This window comes from Sarcophilus harrisii, chromosome X, assembly GCF_902635505.1.
Source record: "Sarcophilus harrisii chromosome X, mSarHar1.11, whole genome shotgun sequence".
NCBI classification, from domain to species: Eukaryota; Metazoa; Chordata; class Mammalia; order Dasyuromorphia; family Dasyuridae; genus Sarcophilus; species Sarcophilus harrisii.
This window is the reverse complement of record NC_045432.1, coordinates 78,333,683-78,350,781: the sequence shown is the minus strand read 5'-3', so window position 1 is coordinate 78,350,781 and position 17,099 is coordinate 78,333,683. Positions and strand designations below refer to the sequence as shown.

Here is a 17,099-nt window from a genome sequence, read left to right as displayed (position 1 = left end):
TCCAGGGAGGCCCTTCCTGGTCTGGCCCGATGGGCTCTGTGACCCTATGAGCTCCAGGGCCTGCGTTTCTCCCTCTTTGTAGCCCCAGCATTTCACACAGTGCCTGGCACACAGGAAGCTCACAAGGAGCACTCACTGGCCACTCACCCATAGATGAAGTCAGCCAATGAGAACTAAGTTTCTGCAGCCCGTACTGTCTGAAGTGCTGGGCCAAAAAGAAAGGGAGCAATCCCACTGCAAGGCCCTGCTTGCAAGAAGCAGGTGGTCTGCCGGAGGGGAGGGAAGGGGAAGATACACAAATGAGCAAGAAGGGGAACCTGGAACTGAATTGAGGCCCCAGCAGGCGGCGTACCTCCCAGGTCTCTGTCAAGCGGAGGGACGTCATCTGTCATGGAGAAGTCCAAGGTGGTCCCCGAAATCTCCACCATATCTTCATCACTGCTGCTGCTGCGGAAGCTGTTGAAGCTCCCTCTCCGAAAGCCCGGATTGTCCATGGCGTCACTCTCGGAATCTGGAGGGCGGCAGAGACAAGACAAGACAAGACGGTGACTGACAGGGTCTCGGGCACCACCCTCCCCCTTCTCAGCGGGCCCACACCAATGACAAGGACAAGGCTGGGCCTCCGGCGAGCGAAGCCCCCGGGTGGCCCCAAGTGATCCGGCTGGGTTAACAGGCAGACCTCAAGACCGGGGGTGGCAACGTACAGGGACACCAGCCAAGGTTCTGCTTGGACCCCGACCTTCCCAGACATCCTGACGTCAGAACTGAAGATGAACAGCTGAAGCCAAAGTCATCAAGGCCAAGCACTGCCACCATATTCTAGAAGGGCCAATGTTCCTTGCAGGCACCAACACTCACTGACACAAGGTAACATGTGAAAGGGATTGGGAGGATGCACTGGAGACCGGTAAAAAAGCTGGGGAAGCCAGGGAGCCGAGGCAGAGTCGGGACACAGCCGTGCTGACTGGGCTGGATCTCCTCACAGCCACCTTGGGAAGCCCTTGCAATCACCACTGCTGGGGAGAAGAAAGGCCGAAGAGGCTCCCCAACGGCCAGAGCAGAAAACGAAACAGCAACATGTCTGGGAAAATTAGCGATGGGGAGACTGTTGGCACCCCAGAAGAATCTGAGCACAAATAATAAAAGGAGAGTCTGAAGCGGGAGTGGCTTGGGTTAAGGGACTTAAAGCTAGAATAAAAGACCTTCCCAAAAGTCTGCCTCCAGATGGCATCATGCCAGGAGCACCCGAGCCCAAAGGAGTGGAGCCAGCACCACAAACCATCCAGAGCTCAGCCTTACTATCCACACAGCAAAACCAAGTGGATGAAAAAGAGCTATTGTCCAGGCTCAACTCGGCTCAGAGAGCTGATCCATCAGCATGGCAACTTGGAGCACCCTTCAAAAGGACCTTGAACCAGGTTCGGATTTGCACAGGAAAAGAAGAGGAGATGAACAAATACTTGGCAAAATTACATGGTTTTCTGGGGCAAAGATCCCAAACTTTTCCATGAACTAAAGGCTTTTTTTTTCTTTGCTGAAGCAATTGGGATTAAAGTGATTTGCCCAGGGTCACACAGCTAGGCAGTGTTAAGTATCTGAGGCCAGATTTGAACTCGGGTCCTCCTGACTTCAGGGTTGGTGCTCTATCCACTGAGCCAACTAGCTACCTCGGCTTTTTTTTTTTAAGCCAATATTCTTCAGGTGATTTTACATGGCTAGCAATCATAAAATGCCAGTCTTTACAGAGCTGTGGGTGAGGACCGCCCAGTGGGCAGTGCAGGGCCACATGGTAGGTGTGAGCTGGCTGCAAGATCGGGGCTGGTGCTGGAGAAGACAAATCTAGCCTCCCCAACAGGCTGGTCACGGAGCCGTGTTACTAAGAAGGAGGGATCTCCCCTGGCCAGCAGACACCAAATGTACACACGTAATGGGAAGAATAAGTAGGACACGGTCCCCAACACTCTGGCACAGGCAGAGAAGCCACAGACAAGAACAGGCGCACCAACCGGGCAGGCATACGGACAACAGAGTTGGGCACAGCAAGAGCTGAGACTCTGTATCTCTCCGCCAGTCACAGAATTATTGAAATAATCGGAAGAGAGGGGAATGAGCATTGATTAAGTGCTTACTACGTGCAGGCCACTGGGCACTTGACAAATATGATCTTATTCAATCCTTTTGACAACCCTGGAAACTAGGTGCTATTAGGATTCCCATTCTACAGCTGAGGAAACTGAGGCAAAAGGAGGTTACAGTCTCCAAGCTAGTCAATGCGAAAGCTCCACTCCTGATTCCAGGTCAAGTGTTCTCTTGACTGTGGCACCTCCTCTGGACATCCCAGATAAATCATGAAGGAAGACAACAGGAGGACAACAATCCTGAAAATGGCCAGGAAAAACCTCCCGGAGTTAGAAAAAACAAACAGCCAGATACCAAGGGAAAGGTTCCCAAAGACCCTGCTCGAGAACGTCAAACACGGCCCAGCCTGGCCCAACGGCGAGGTTCCGGTGCCAAGTGCCAGACGTTTCACCCGCTGCCAGAAGCAGGCCTGGAAACCGCTCACTGAGGAGTATGGCCCAGTTTTCAAAGAGAACCAGAGACAATCAAAGAAAACCAGAAGCCCAAACACACATAGGGCAGGAGATGGGCACTTAACAAGAACACCATCTTCCATAAACAGCCGTGTCTGCCAGCCATTTGCATGGAGAATTAAAGCCATTTGCACTTCTCACACCAAGATCAAGGGAATAAACTGTGGTTTATGAATGTGAAGGCCGGGGAACAGGGAAGAGAGAAATTCAAAGGAACACGGAAGGACGATTTAGCTGACCTGACTGATGCCACGTACAAAAGCAGAAGCTGGGGGAAACAAGCAAATGCACAACACGGGCATTCAGGGAAATGCAAGGCACGGCCCCACTGGGTTCTGGGGGACCTGGAAGAAGGCAGCCAGCTCCAGATGTGCACCGCTGGCCAGGCTCACTCAGGAAGAGGGGCCTTCTGTTACCGGCCAGGGTGGGTTTGATCAGGCTGTGACTGGTACATAGTAAGCACTCAACAAATGCTTGTCGTTACTGGACACAAATCAATACAACAGCTAAAAATCATGGCTTGCCCTTGTCACTCCCTGCTCAAAAATCTCCGCTGACTCCTTAGGACCTCTAAGATACAACAGCAATGTCTCCTGCTGGCATTTACGGCCTTCCTCAATAGAGCTCCACCACATCCTCATCCCTCAGTGGCTCCCTTTCACAATCCTCCCCTCCACAGGCTGTTCCCTCCTTGCTCTAATATATGGACCTCCCTTACCTCAGCTTCTTCCTCCAGGAATCCCCCCAACTGTTAACACCCCCTTCCTCCTGTATTGGCTTCTCTGGGGGCATGCAGATTTGCCTTAGGAGAATTCAGCCTGCTGAAACGGCCCAAGGGAGCCCCCCCGGAACCAATCAAGGCAGAAAGTCTTGGCACTCCCCTTCAAGAGAGATCAAAAGATGCTGCCGATGGGCAGGGTGGCACTGGGACCTGCTGCCCGAGCAGACTGATCAGGACAAAAAAAGCTATTCCTGAGTTTATGAGCAATCAATCCTGTTATCCTTGTTCTTTATATGACGAAAGCTCCCATTTGTTGATATTGATCAAGGTCAAAATAGAGGGCTTTTTCCAAGGGCAAATACAAAGGCTGAAGTCAGAATTTTGTGCAAGAAGTCAGAACCCAGTGGCCACGTGTTCCCTTCAGGAAACCGTTCTGGCCAAGCCTGGGCCATATGATCTGTGGAAATGGAGGGAAAGTTGAAACTGTAATCATTCCCATTTTGTGGTCATTTGGCCCTGGAAAGTGTCCTTAATGCTTACGTGTGAGATAAGTCATCGTGCTAGCTGGGGAAGTGAAGGCCCGACTCCAAGGACTCGGGAACCTGGCTAGCTTCTCCACTAGGGAACGTGCACAAGGCCTTCCTGAAACCCACTGTGGCAAATCACCGAGCCAAAAGAAGCATTCGCGTTCTCTCTGTCTCTCTCTTTCTTTCTCTCTTTCCTTCCTTCCTTCCTCTTGCCTTAAACAGAATATGAAGTTTGAACCTGATCCGCTGGCCAACGGGGAGCAGCTCAAATCTCCAAACAAGGGCAGGCACAGCACACCCCAAACAGCATTTTCAGACGGTCTAGCCAGCTTCTCTTTCTAAATACCTTGGTTTTCTCCCCTTTGAACAAGACCAACCATAAGTAAACCGGAGCCATCAACGAGTCAGCCTCTGCTCATCAGCTGTTTCAGTGCAGGTAAATTGGAGGTGCCTCTGGGAACTGGTGGGAGCTGAGGAGTTCACCAAGAGAAAAGGTAGGGAGAGCGAGAGACAGAGACACTGAGAGACAGAGATACACACACACACAGAGAGACACAGAGACAAAGACAGAGAGGGACGGAGACAGAAAAGAAGGCAGAGGCTAGTGTTTCCCAACTCCCAAACCCCAACGAGGGGGAGAAGGGAAGAACACAGCAGATAATCCTGCAGAAGAGAGAGTGAAGAATAGGCAGGAGGACCGAGGGAGCAGTATCAGGAAAAGCAGGGAAGAAAAAGCAGCCCACGTGAGACCACAAGCATCCGGGGAAGCAGTGTTCAAGGCTTCATGGAGGTAGTGTTCAAGGCCTCACAGAGGCCAAAAAAAACGAGGACTGAGAACAGTTGGCTTTATCAACAAAGAGACCTTGGAGAGAGCAATTTTAGCTGCAGCCAGGTGGAAACCAGATTGTGAGGCGGGCTGAGAAGTGAGTGGGTGTTTGAAAAAGTGCGAGCAAAAAGCCTGGAGAACTTTTGAAAAAAAAACTAGGAGTGTGAGGGAAGAGATACAAAATGATAGCCTGAGAAAAGAACAGGGCCAAGCAAGAGGTTTTTTCTTTCCTCCTTCCTTCCCTTCTCTTTCTCTCTTTCCTCTGTTTCTCTTCTCCCTCCCTCCTCACACTCACTCTTTCTCTCTCTTTCCTCTGTCTTTCCTCTCCCTCCCTCCCTCTGTCTCTCTATATCTCTCGGTCTCTGTTTTTGTGTCTCTCTGTCTGTGTCTCTCTCCGTCTGCCTGCCTCTGTCTGTCTCTTCCTCTCTCGAGGATGGGGGGGGATCAGGGAGAATTAATAAGCAGGAGCCAATGGATAGACAGAGACTAAAAATTAGGGAAAGAGAAGGGATGGTTGGGAAAGGATGGAGTGAAGAAGCCAAATAGAGGGGTCGCCAGAGCAGGGAGAAGGCCCTTCTCTGCCCTCTAATAGGGGACCCGAGCTATCAATGACTGTCCTTCCAGAATACAAACAGACCTGAAGTTCAGAGGAGAAGGGGACTGAGAGATAACTCACATACACAGGGGCTGAGGCTCACCCTGAGCTCTGAAGGAAGTCAGGGATTGCAAGGGGCAGAGGTGAGAAGGAGGAGGAGGAGGAGGAGAGAAGGAAGAGGAGGAGGAGGAGAGAAGGAAGAGGAGGAGGAGGAGGACCACCCCCAGCATGGGAAGTGGCCAGGGCAAAGACATGGAGGCTGGTATGGGCCAAAGAGTAGGGGAAAGCAAGGAAAGTATAAGAACTGGGAAGGCACGAATGGGCTGCAAATATCAAGCAGAAGAGTTTGTATTTGCTCCTGGAGATCACATGGAACCACTGGAGGGGGGAGGGGGGTGACCCGATCGAAAATCACTTGGTGACTGAATAGAGGAGGGATCGGAGTGGAGAGAGACTGGAGGTGGGGAGACCTCCCCCTTTCCCAGCAGCCACTGCAATAGTCCAGGAGTGAGAAGATAAGGGTCTGTACCAAGGGGGTGCCTGAGTCAGAGGAGAAAACAGAATGTGTCCAAGAGATGTTGTGGAGAAAGAAACAAAGAACAAAAACTTATACAAGGCCATTTCTTGGTATTTCCCTCAGCCCCTAGGGTGGCTCAATGGGCTGAATTCAAGGATGAACCCCCCAGACGCCGAGCAGTCCCCCAGCATCAGCAGTGGAGACACGTGTGGGGTGATCTAGCGTAGGTGAGGCCCTCTAGTGCGTCTACTAAGGTCCATAACGATCGACAAAACAAGGACTCATGCTATTTTAAGCAAACTTTCTTCCAAGCTGTCTGAGGTGCTCCTGATGCTGCTTCCAGCCCCATCTAGGGGAGCAGTGAGTGAGCAGGGATGAGGGCAACCACCCATTCCAATACCAAACCAAACTGCCAAAGCCTTAGTGTCACGTCACCACAGCTGCTCCAGGACGAGGGGCCTCGGAGGTCGGAGGAAGACCATTCCCCACAGTATCTCCTGTTCTTAGCTCTTCTCAAAGCCAGTAACTCCCTCTGCCGCTCACAGGGTAACAATCACCCAGGTCACAGAAGACAGCTGCCAGGGACGTCACGACTCCAATGGCGAAATTCAGCAGGATATATTCAGACTTCAGAAAAAGTTAAAGTTCAAATGGAGGAAAAAAAGGAGGGAAACTACACTGCATGTCAGCCATATTAATACTGTTTGAGACTACTCAAAACACTAGACAGTTTAAGGCTGGAACACTGCTGGGGCTCAGGAAACGACTTAGTGGATTTGGAAAAATGTGGAAAGACTTGGTCCTAAGAGACCCAAGACTTGGACCTTCAGAGAAGGGCCCAGAACAAGCCCACTACAGAATGAGTACACATCCCTGGGGCTGTGCGGTAGTGATTATAGGCAGCTACGTATGTGTGTCTATCTAGGCAGATAGATACAGAAATCTATCTGTGCTCGACTGAAGTCTGCTTGGGAGAGGTGGGGGGAGAAGGGGGAAAAAGAATAAGGGAAAAAGTGCACAACAGAGAACAGAGGAAAGCCTGCAGGAAGCAAAGATGGACAGCTCTGAACACAATGCGCTCCATTATTATCTATGCTGACTTGAAATGTCCCATCTATTGTAAACATGTTTTGACTCTTCTCATATGTTCTGCTGTGCACGTGACAATTTTTTTTTTCTGTTTTTTCTATTTTGTATTTAAGTTTAAATCCATTTAAATAATAAAAAATGAATATACTCAGACTGTTTTGAGAGGGATTCTAGCTCAACACCTTCCCCTGAAATCCTGGTTCCAATCTCAGAGCACGCATGGACTCCAGATGCTCTCGGAGCCTCAGTTTCCTTCTCTGTTAAATGCAAGCATTGGACCATGTGACATCTAAGGTCTCTCCCAGCTTAAAACCTGCCTCTCTGATCCAATACCTAAGATGAGCATGGAGAGAGCACTGTCTGGGCACCAGGGGCCAGGGGAATGGGGGGGAAGAGGGAGGCACGTGTACGGATTTCCTGTAACTGACGTCCAGATCCTCAGGGAAGGTTCACAATATTCTTTATGAGAGCAGTTTGCTGCTGCACACACGCTCTCACCCCCCCTCCCCTCTGTCCCCAGTACTGGACACTGGACACACTGAACACCTAATTAAGGAGGCAGAAATAAAGCAGTCGGGAGCCTCGGCTCATATTTTCTCCTCCAGATCATTAAGACAACAGAGGCCAATTCATGTTGGTGTAAGAGGCCTTTACAAGCAGTGCCCTGTCTGTCTGAGCTGCGCAACCCCCACGATGTGAACAGTCAAATTATGGAGACTGAAAAAGTCACATATCTAGAGAGTTTCAGCACCGGAAAAAAAGCCAAGTTAGAACACGAGTCTCCTTGGCCCGGTACTAGTGCAGATCCTAATTACCTCACGCTGAGCACAGCACAGCTACCTCTTTGGTCCCTTCCTTCTCTTCCCCGTCCCCAGCCCCAAACGATCATAACCTTCCTGAAAGCATTACTGAGATCAGCTCTTGCTGGCCCTCTCCAAAAATAGTGTGTAGAATCGGGTCCAGACCCAAGCTGGCATGTGACCGTCTGGTCAGATCCCTCCTGGCCCATATTTCTAGCCTTGCATCCCACTCCACTGTTCCACAAACTCGCAGCCTGTCTCCCTAAAATGGCCTCCCCTCTCTGGCCCCCATTCACATCACTCCCCTCTCCCGGTCTGTTACCCGCTCTCTAGCAATTCAACTCTCCAGGCCTCAATCACGGATCGCTATTGGCCCACACCAAGCCTCCCCAAAGAGGGAGTTCTATTACTTGGCAATTATCACTTTTGATTATTTAGCTCATCACCCCAACCAAATTATAAGCTTTGTGATGGTAGGAAATATATTTTATACAGGCATATGCTGACCGTGCAGCGCAATCTTAACCCTATCTCCCCCAACCAAGAAAAAGAACAGTAATCCTGCCATTCATCCCTTCAAGACAGTCCCAGCACCAATGCCGCCTCCTCTGTGGGGCCTTCCAGGCTTCTCCTAGGCCAATGCCTCCCAGCTCAGACTCCCCAGATAGCCACTCGTATGCGTTATTTGCATAGAGCTCGATAAAGTGACTTTGGATCTGGGAGCCGGACCCCAAGATTAAGAAACAGATAAATGTTTGAGATGTCAAGGAAAGGAAAAACAAGACTGTCAAAGAGGCAGCTTTTATTGCCCTCTAAGTCCGAAGGCGGCCTGGCCAATGAGCTCTCGGGGAGGGGCCCGCCATCTAGTTTGCTGATTGGGCCCCAGGCCCCCAAATGGTCAGGCTGGTTGCGGAGGACCTTGGTCATGTGTGGCTTGGCCTAGATATGGGCCCTCTGGCCGCTCTTTCAACACGGATCTGAGCTTTCTATAATCCAGTGTCACCAAGTTCTTTTCAAAAATAACTGAATGCAACAGTGTTCTTCCTCTGGATGGTGGAGCACAGAAGCTCCCTTTTTAAATGAGGTTTGGCTACAACACGTGATTTCCCTTCAAGCTCATTAAAAATGGATTTTGCTTCTATTTAGAAGATCTCACCAACATATACCTTGGCTTGAAATGAGATGACCGCTCTGACTGCCTTCTAACAATATTTAATTTCAAAAAGCTTGACGCTTGTCTGGGGAGGCGGGGGGGAGTGGTGGAGACTTCCTTCAAGATGAAAGAAACAGAACTTCATCAGCGCCTGACCGGATCAAATGGAGGAAGGAAATTCGTATCTGAATTCAAAAACATACAAGATATTTCTTGAGCGCTACAATGTGAAGTAGAAGGGTTTGAAGCACTACTTTGTCTCTCAAGGACATTCCTCTGTGATCAGTTCTTGTAGGAGAATTAAAACGACACGGGGTGACATGGGCCCAGGTGGTCTTTGTTCTGTCTAGTGTCCCACTGGATCTGGGGGGGGGGGGGGGAGGCTCTCAGAGAGCGAACGACTGAACTCGGTCACACAGGCTTGACTTAGCCCATGATTCCCAACAAAAAGAAAGACATGGCGTTGGTCTTTGGCTCCCCTGTGGCTGCAGAGGGCCCTTCCAACTCACAACGTGTGACTGGCGACCAACCACAAACTTCCATCGGGCTCAAGCATGAAGCAAGGCAGGCTCTCCCTCCCAGACTTCGGAGCCCAGTGGGGATTCGAGGGAACCGTTGAGCTGTACACATGCAAAGGTCTGCATTTCCTCTACCTGAACAATACTGACATGTTCACATAATCTGGGAAACTAATTTGAGCCAGGTTTGTTTCTAGTCAAGGTCTAAATTTTGCTCCCCTGACATTTTTATGTCACGTGCAAATTGCAATTTAGAAGCTCTAAGCACAACGAGCAGGGCCTGGAGGCTCAACAAGTCAGCCAGAGTAACAAAGGGCCAGCAGCGGCGTCCCAGCTGCCCAGTCTGGAGGCACCAAGTCATCGCTCAGGAACTTCTGATGCGCCAGGTGGTTGGCGGGGTGGGGTAGGGGTCCAAGACTTCCAGGAAGTCAGCGTGCATCTGGTGAGCTCAAGCTAGAGTGCTGGGGGGTACGGGAAAGGCAGCCTAACGTCCATCAGAGGCTTCCAGGGATCTACCAAGGGAGAATACTTTTGAAAAACAATGACGGGGGACCAGTTCTCAAAGTGTGTCATAAAACAAAAGTCATTTAAAATACAGGAGATGAGATCGGGAGAAAAGACCAGAGAAACAAGATTAGAACAAGAAGAATTCATGAATATAGTTTAGTGACCCAAGAACACAAACTCTGAAGTCAGGGGTTTCTTCTTCAACAAGAACTACTGGGCAAAATGGAAAACAGTTTGGGGGAGAACTGGCTTAAACCAACAGCTTGCAAGGTCCAATTTCTAGACTCAATTTTCTCTCCTTTCTCCACGTTCTCCCCCACCTCTCTCCCATGCTCCAATCCCATATTACCAACTGCCCAGTGGACATTCTCCACTTGGATGAACCACACACGTCTCCAACTCATTATGTCCAAAGCAGAACCACATACCCCACCCCCCCAACCCACCCTTCCTGGAATTTTGCTCTTTCTCCCAAAGGTTCCCAATTCTCTAATTGCCCAGATTCACAAGCTCAGTCACCTACTTGATGCTTTCCCTTCCCTTCCCATTCACATCACTTGCCAAGGTTTGTGGATTGTTTCTTCACAACAGTCTCTCAGCTGTTTCCTTCGCTCACAAGGCTATTTCAGGCCGCCATCTTCCCTTGCCTAGACCAGGTATCAGCAAGTCATTGCCTGAGCTGTACAGAATGGTTTTTACACACAATAAAACTTTATTCAAACATATAAAAACCATTCTTAGCTCAGGCTGTACCAGAAGAATCAGCAGAAGAGATCGAGCCCTATAGCTATAATGTACCTGGCCTAGACCATCACAATTAGCTCCCTAAATGGTTTTGCTTTCTGCTTTCTCTGCTAAGGAAAAATTATCTTTGTACGGGAAAGGAAGGAACAAAAGCGGGTACTAGGAGGTGACTAAGATAATAAGGTCGCTGTGAATGAGTTCAAGTCAGTAGGGCCAGATGAGCTTCATCCCCTGGGACTAAAGATACGGGAGCCTTTGGCTGATGAGTCACTCTCTGTGATCACAGCAAATGATCGCAGGGAATGATTAGAGGGAACAGATCTGCCTCAGGATTGAAGTAGGGAAAGGGATGTCTTCATTTTGTTTTAACGGAAGAAGGGTATAGTTTGGAAGCTCTGGGCAATGAGTTTGATTTTGAATTCTGGCAAAGTTCTAGACCAGGGGTCCTCAAACTACGGCCACGGGCCAGATGCGGCAGCTGAGGATGTTTATCCCCCTTACCCAGGGCTATGAAGTTTCTTTATTTAAAGGCCCAGAAAATAAAGTTTGTGTTTTTACTATAGTCCAGCCCTCCAACAGTCTGAGGGACAGTGAACTGGCCCCTTATTTAAAAAGTTTGAGGACTCCTGTCTATCCTGACTATCCATAGAGGGACAGCTTGTGAACATCCAGAAAAGGGTGTGGCAGTCATAGAAAAACAGCAGGGCCTCCTCCAGAAAAAGATCCTATCAGACTAACCTGATTTTTGTTTTTGACAGAGTGATTGAGACTGGCAGGTTAGGATAATGCGACCCGTAGAATTCTCCTAGCTATCAAAATCTCGGATAAAATTTCTCGTGTTACTCCTCTGATGTGGAGAAAATAGGCTAGTCAGGGTTTGGGGGAACTGGTCAAATGGGTAGACCCAACAAGTAAGCATCAATGGTTTCATGTGAATTCAGAAGGAGGATTCTAGTGGAGTGCCCCAGGATCTGTCCAGGGCTAACTTCTGTTTTAATCAATGGTTCAAATATTTTTAAAAATTTGCAAAAGACAGAAAATTAGAAGGGATAGCTTGTTACCATGGTAGAATGATTGGCCTGAGACCCTGAAATCTCGTCAAGCTAGAACACTGGCCAAATATAAAGGGATGAAACATAGCTCTTACAATTGGGTTCAAAACATCGATTTCACAAGGACAGAGTGTTTGCTAAGAGTTGACATGAAAAGATCTAAAGGTTTTAATGGCCCGCAAACTCAGTATAACTCGGCAGTCCAAGACAAGGTTGAGAAAGCTCGATGAAAGAAGGTCTGAGCTGAAGGAGACCTGCATGGGCAGAGAGGAAGAGGAAGGAGAAGGGCATTCCAGGAAGTGAAACAGAAGGGGATGAGCAGAGGCCTTTTACTGGGGACAAGGAAGACATTGACTTGATTAGGGGAGGTTTTGTTGGCCTTGGTTTTAGAAGACAATGGGAAACCAAAGGTGGGCTGATCAAGCGAGGGAATGGTGTGATGAAAACACTTGGGGAAGAGTAATCTGGCAATGGTTGGGGACCATGGATTAGAGAAAGGGAAGACTGGGGCTGGGAAGACACTTAGGAAGCTATTGGGTGAATTCAGTTGTGAACTAAAAGGGAACTGAAAAATGGGCCTGGGAGTGGTGGGACTGTGAACGAAAGCACTAGAATATTTGTTCCCCATGAATCCTGAAAGGTCCCCAGTAATTGGCTAACAAATACCATAGCTTTCGTTAAGTGGAATATGGCATTCAGGAAAAGGAAAACAACAATCTCTTCAAACTACACTGGCCAGATCACACCTGGAACGGCATAGCCGGTTCTGAATCCCATCAAGTTCCTAAACTGTAGGGACCCTTTGATCCAGCCGTACCACTAGCAGGTCTAGACTTCAAAGAGATCAAAGAAAGAGCAAAAGGACCCAGATGTACAGAGTTCCGGCACTTCTTTTTCTGATGGGGCAAAGAACCAACTTGGGAACAGCTCTACAAATGATGGTATACGAATGTAATGGAATATCGTTGCAACATAAGATGATGAAAGGGCTGGTTTCTGAGAACCCTGGGCAAGTTTGAAGAACTGACGTGAGTGAAGTGAGCAATAACAGAACAATTTCAATAAAACCACTGCATCTTATAGACACAGGGATTGCGGGCCACTGTGGAGGACCACCTGACTGCGAGGCAAGGAGCTCCGGACAGCCGCAGACACAGCCAGGGCAGGAACTGGGTTTGCCCCTCAATATGTATTTGTTGTTATGTTGGCTGTTTTCTTTTTGTTTTCTTTTTTTAATGTGGTGGAGGAAGTTAAAAGGAGAGGGGCTCTAGGATCACAAGTGGAAAAAAAAAGGAAAGGAGAAAAGAAAGAGAAGGGAAGGGGAAAAAGGGAAACAGAAAAAAGGAAAAAACAAAGGGGAATGGAGAAAAAGGGAGAAAGAGGAAAGGAGAAAGGGAGAAGGGGAAAGGGGGAAGGGAAAAGGGGGAAAAGGAAAAAAGGAGAATGAGAAAAAAGGGGGTAAAGAGGAAATGGGAGAGGAGAAAGGGGGATGGGGAAAGGGGAAAGGAGAAAGGGAGAAAAAGGGGAAAGGAGAAAGGGAGAAAAAGGGGAAAGGAGAAAGGGGAAAGGGGAAAGGGGGGAAGAGGGAAGGGGAAAGGGGGGAAGAGGGAAGGGAAAAGGGGCAAGGGAGAAGGGAAAATGGTGAAGGAGAAAGAGGAAAAGGAAGGAGAAAGGGAGAAAGGGAAAAGTGGAAGGGGAAGAGGAAGGGGAAAAGGGGGAAAGGAGAAAGGGGAAAGAAGAAAAAGGGGAAAAGGGGGAAAGAGGAAAAGGGGGAAGGGGAAGGGGGAAAGGGAATCTTTAAAGCATTTTTTAAATGCACAAAAGAGAAAAGAAAGTCAGAAAGAATCCCAGACAAGCAGCTCAGCTTCCAAAGGCACATAAGCAGTCCCGAGTAAAGCCCAGAGAGTCACAGAACTGTGCAGAATTCTGCTTTTCTCTGGCCTCCTAAGTGTATGAAAGTGTTTGTTTTAGTTGGTGTTTGTTAATGTTAGAATAAAAACAACCATTTTTCAGATTTCTTCCCCAAGAGATTTCTTTTTCTTTCCTCCTTAGATGTTCATGCTACCCACTGTGTGCCAAGGTTCCCCATCCCAGGGGCCCTCCCTGTCCCGGGCAACCCAAATGTCAAAGCTGGAGGATCACAGAACTAAGTTGCCCTGACAACACTTTGAGGATTGAAATATACAGAGAGAGTCTGCACAAATGTGAGTCCGAGGAAGCTGGGGATCATTTGAGAAGACTTCTCTAGTATAACAGGGAGAGGTGCTCAGAGAAACGCTGCAAGAAAACAAGCCTATTTCCATACCCCAAAATTTCCAGACAAATATTTTTGATACTTGCATAATTCGACGTTTAATTTTTCAAGGGCAAAATAGCCCTAACTATGAAACTCTCAGAGACGTACCACACACACCCTACCACAGGGTGTGGGAAACGCTAATCTGGTCCAACTATCTCCTGTGACAGATGAGGAAACTGAGGCCCAGGGACTTTACTGGCAAGTTGCCTTTCCTATGTTAGTGTTTGAACATGAAACTAATAGCTTCCTGGATTTCCCAACTGCCAGAGCTCCGGAGCCAGGCCACGAGTGATTTTTTTTTTCCCCTCGGCTCCAAACGTTTAAATGAAAATGAGTGTTTGAACCAAAGCCACCTCTCGAAATAGAGAGAAACTCCTCCAGACATAAATGTGATGCTCCTTCTAACTTGGGACACTAATTTTCAATGAAGAAGTTTATATCTCAAATCCTCATCTCATTTGGGGCATATTATTTTAACCAAGTGGAGCCAAAGCCTCCACATTTTGAGTTTCTTCTAGTTTCCCCGGCCAAGAAGACATCCCCTTTCTCTGAATGCTTAGAGCATTTACTACACTGTTCCCTGCCTCGGCTCCTAATAGACTTATTTGTGTCTTTTCTCTCCACTGGACTGAGCTGCTCCGGGGTCTGTTCATAGGGCAGAGTGCCCAGCACACAGTGGGTGCGTAAGAAATATTTACTGAATATATACTGACTTGCAAGTAAAGTACACTATTTTCATTCTCTTTTTACAAGGCAAAGTCATTTTAAGGGGAATAAAAACATTAAAAACAACCACTAAAAATGTCTCCTCCCCCTTTCCTTGGCAAGGAAACATGAATAGAGCCATTGAATAATTCAGGGAGACATTTTAGGGTGTGTTGTGTGGAACGAGGCAGACTGGTCCTTCAGTCTGGTGCCATGACAAATACCACCTACACCTTCGGCCTTAATTCGAGAATGTGTGCTTATTTACATCAGAGCAAGGGGCAGCTGGGAGCCAGGTCTGACAGACCGGCTCTGGTGGAGGCTGATGGGGGACTAAAGGCAAAGGCTTCTGCTAGAGGGGAGGCAAAAACAAAAGGGGGAGGGGTGGATGCACATTCAAAGCAAAGCAATCAGGGGAATGGGATTCTTTTCCTAGTCCTGTCCTTGATGCCCAAGTGAAAAGAAGTAGAAAAGGGGGGAAGAACACAGGAGCACAACTCTGGATCCTTTGGGGTGGATGAATTGTTACTAAAATGTAGAAGCTCTGTCTGGAAACCAGACTTAAGGAGAATTACAGCCGAGCCTCAAGCACCCTCCTATGAGGAAGGACTACGCGACGGACAGGATGATATTCCATAGCTTCCTCCAATAAGATAGATTGTATGTCATGTGGGTAGGGTTGGAGCACAGCCCCAATGCATTGCCTCTAGAGGTCCCGGAATTTGGGGAAACGATTCCAATCTTCTTTGGCCAGCCACCTCTTTTTTTTTTTTTTTTTTTTTTTGAGGCAGTTGGGGTTATATGACTTGCACAGGTTCACACAGCTAGGAAGAAAGCGTTAAGTGTCTGGGACCACATTTGAACTTAGGTCCTCCTGACTTCAGAGCTAGTGCTCTATCTACTGCGCCATCTAGCTGCCCCCAACCACCTCCTATTTTATGACACTCTTTCCTTTCTTGGTTTATATGCCATTACCTAATCCGGACACTCCTCCTCCTACTCTACCCCTAACTCCTTCTCTGTATCCTTGACTGTACCTCTTCCTCCTCTCTACGCTCCCCAACTTTTAACTCTGGATGTACCAGAAGACTTGAATCACTGGATTTTCTTTATATACATATATATATACATATACATACATATATATACTTTCTCCCTCAGAAAGTTTATCTTTTCCCTTGAGTCTCAACTGTCATCTCAATGCATATATAACTTCCAGGTCAGTCACTCTAACCCCGACTTCTGACAAACTACACTACTAGCATGTTTCTACAGTCTACATACAGGACAGCTCAATTATATGTTCCTTTACTTCATTCAGGTTCCTCCCTTTTTCCCCTTTGGATAATTTTACACATGAAAGAAACACTTATTGTTGAAGTCAGGAACCAAATGTTGAGGTGTAGACCACGTGTTGAGGTCTACATTTGGGGTACCTAAATGAAATTAGGGTTTAGTTAAGGTCTAGTGGCAGGTTTGGGGTACAGGGAGTCAAACAGAGTTCCCCTGCAACCCCCTTGGATTCGGCGCAAGGATACGGAGGTATATGAGGTCTAGTAGCGGTGCGGAATTCCCAATAAAAGCAATTATTGGCCCAGAGAGCTAGATTAATAAAAGAGGTTTATTACTGAGTTTAGAAGTAGGAGATAGGTAAAGGTAGAGATAAGGAGGGCACTGGACAGAGGGTGCAGTGGACAGAGGGTCCTCACATGGCGACCATGTTTGGAATCTCTGCAAAGAGGGGTTCCCAGTGTGGTCCTTTTAAGTCAGAGACTTAGCTCGAGGGGCTTTGGGGTGTAGCCCCAAAGTTGGCTCAGATCTGGGTGGGGCTGGGACAGGTGCGGACCTTCTATTGGAATTCAAAGGGACCAGGATTTGTGAGTCAAAGGGTAATTTACATTAACTAGGGGTGTTGGGAATCAAAGATTGGAATCTTTCCCACATCATTATCAGAAGTACAGAGGTGAAGAAAGAGTGCAAATCAACAGAAGGTACAAGACACCGATGCGAATGAATCCCAAGTTCAAGTCACCCAGAAATATTGTCAGCAAAAGCTAAAATCTCAGCAAGAGAGGATATCACAAATGGCCAGAAAGACAAAAAAACATATGCCCCAAAACACCATTTCAAAATGTACAAGATTTGTCGTCCAAGATAATAAAAGACAAAAGAAACTGGAATGCAATATAGTTTAAAAGAAAAGAAAAGCCAACCTTTATCCCCAAAGTAGCTATGGAGCAAAGCAGAGCAGACTTTTTTCTAATAAAAGCTTAGTGTTTTTGTTTTTAACTTTCAGACCTTCCAGGCATCCCTACTGAAGGAAATAGGCCCTAGCAAGGGCCACTGATAGTCAAATCTACCAGAAGGAAGAAACACAGTGGGGTAAGGCAACTGTAAATGACTAATGAATAAATGGTGACTCAAAATCGGCAATCAAAGAAACATTAACAAAATA

General features: G+C 47.8%; 1 protein-coding gene across 1 annotated transcript in view; it reads right to left on the bottom strand.

Annotated features, from left to right (window-relative positions):
• Positions 1-17,099, bottom strand: part of CLCN5 (chloride voltage-gated channel 5) — a 78,719-nt gene that overhangs the window by 40,590 nt on the left and 21,030 nt on the right. The window contains 1 exon segment of the mRNA XM_031944624.1: positions 353-511. Coding sequence (XP_031800484.1) covers positions 353-511 — 159 coding nt within the window.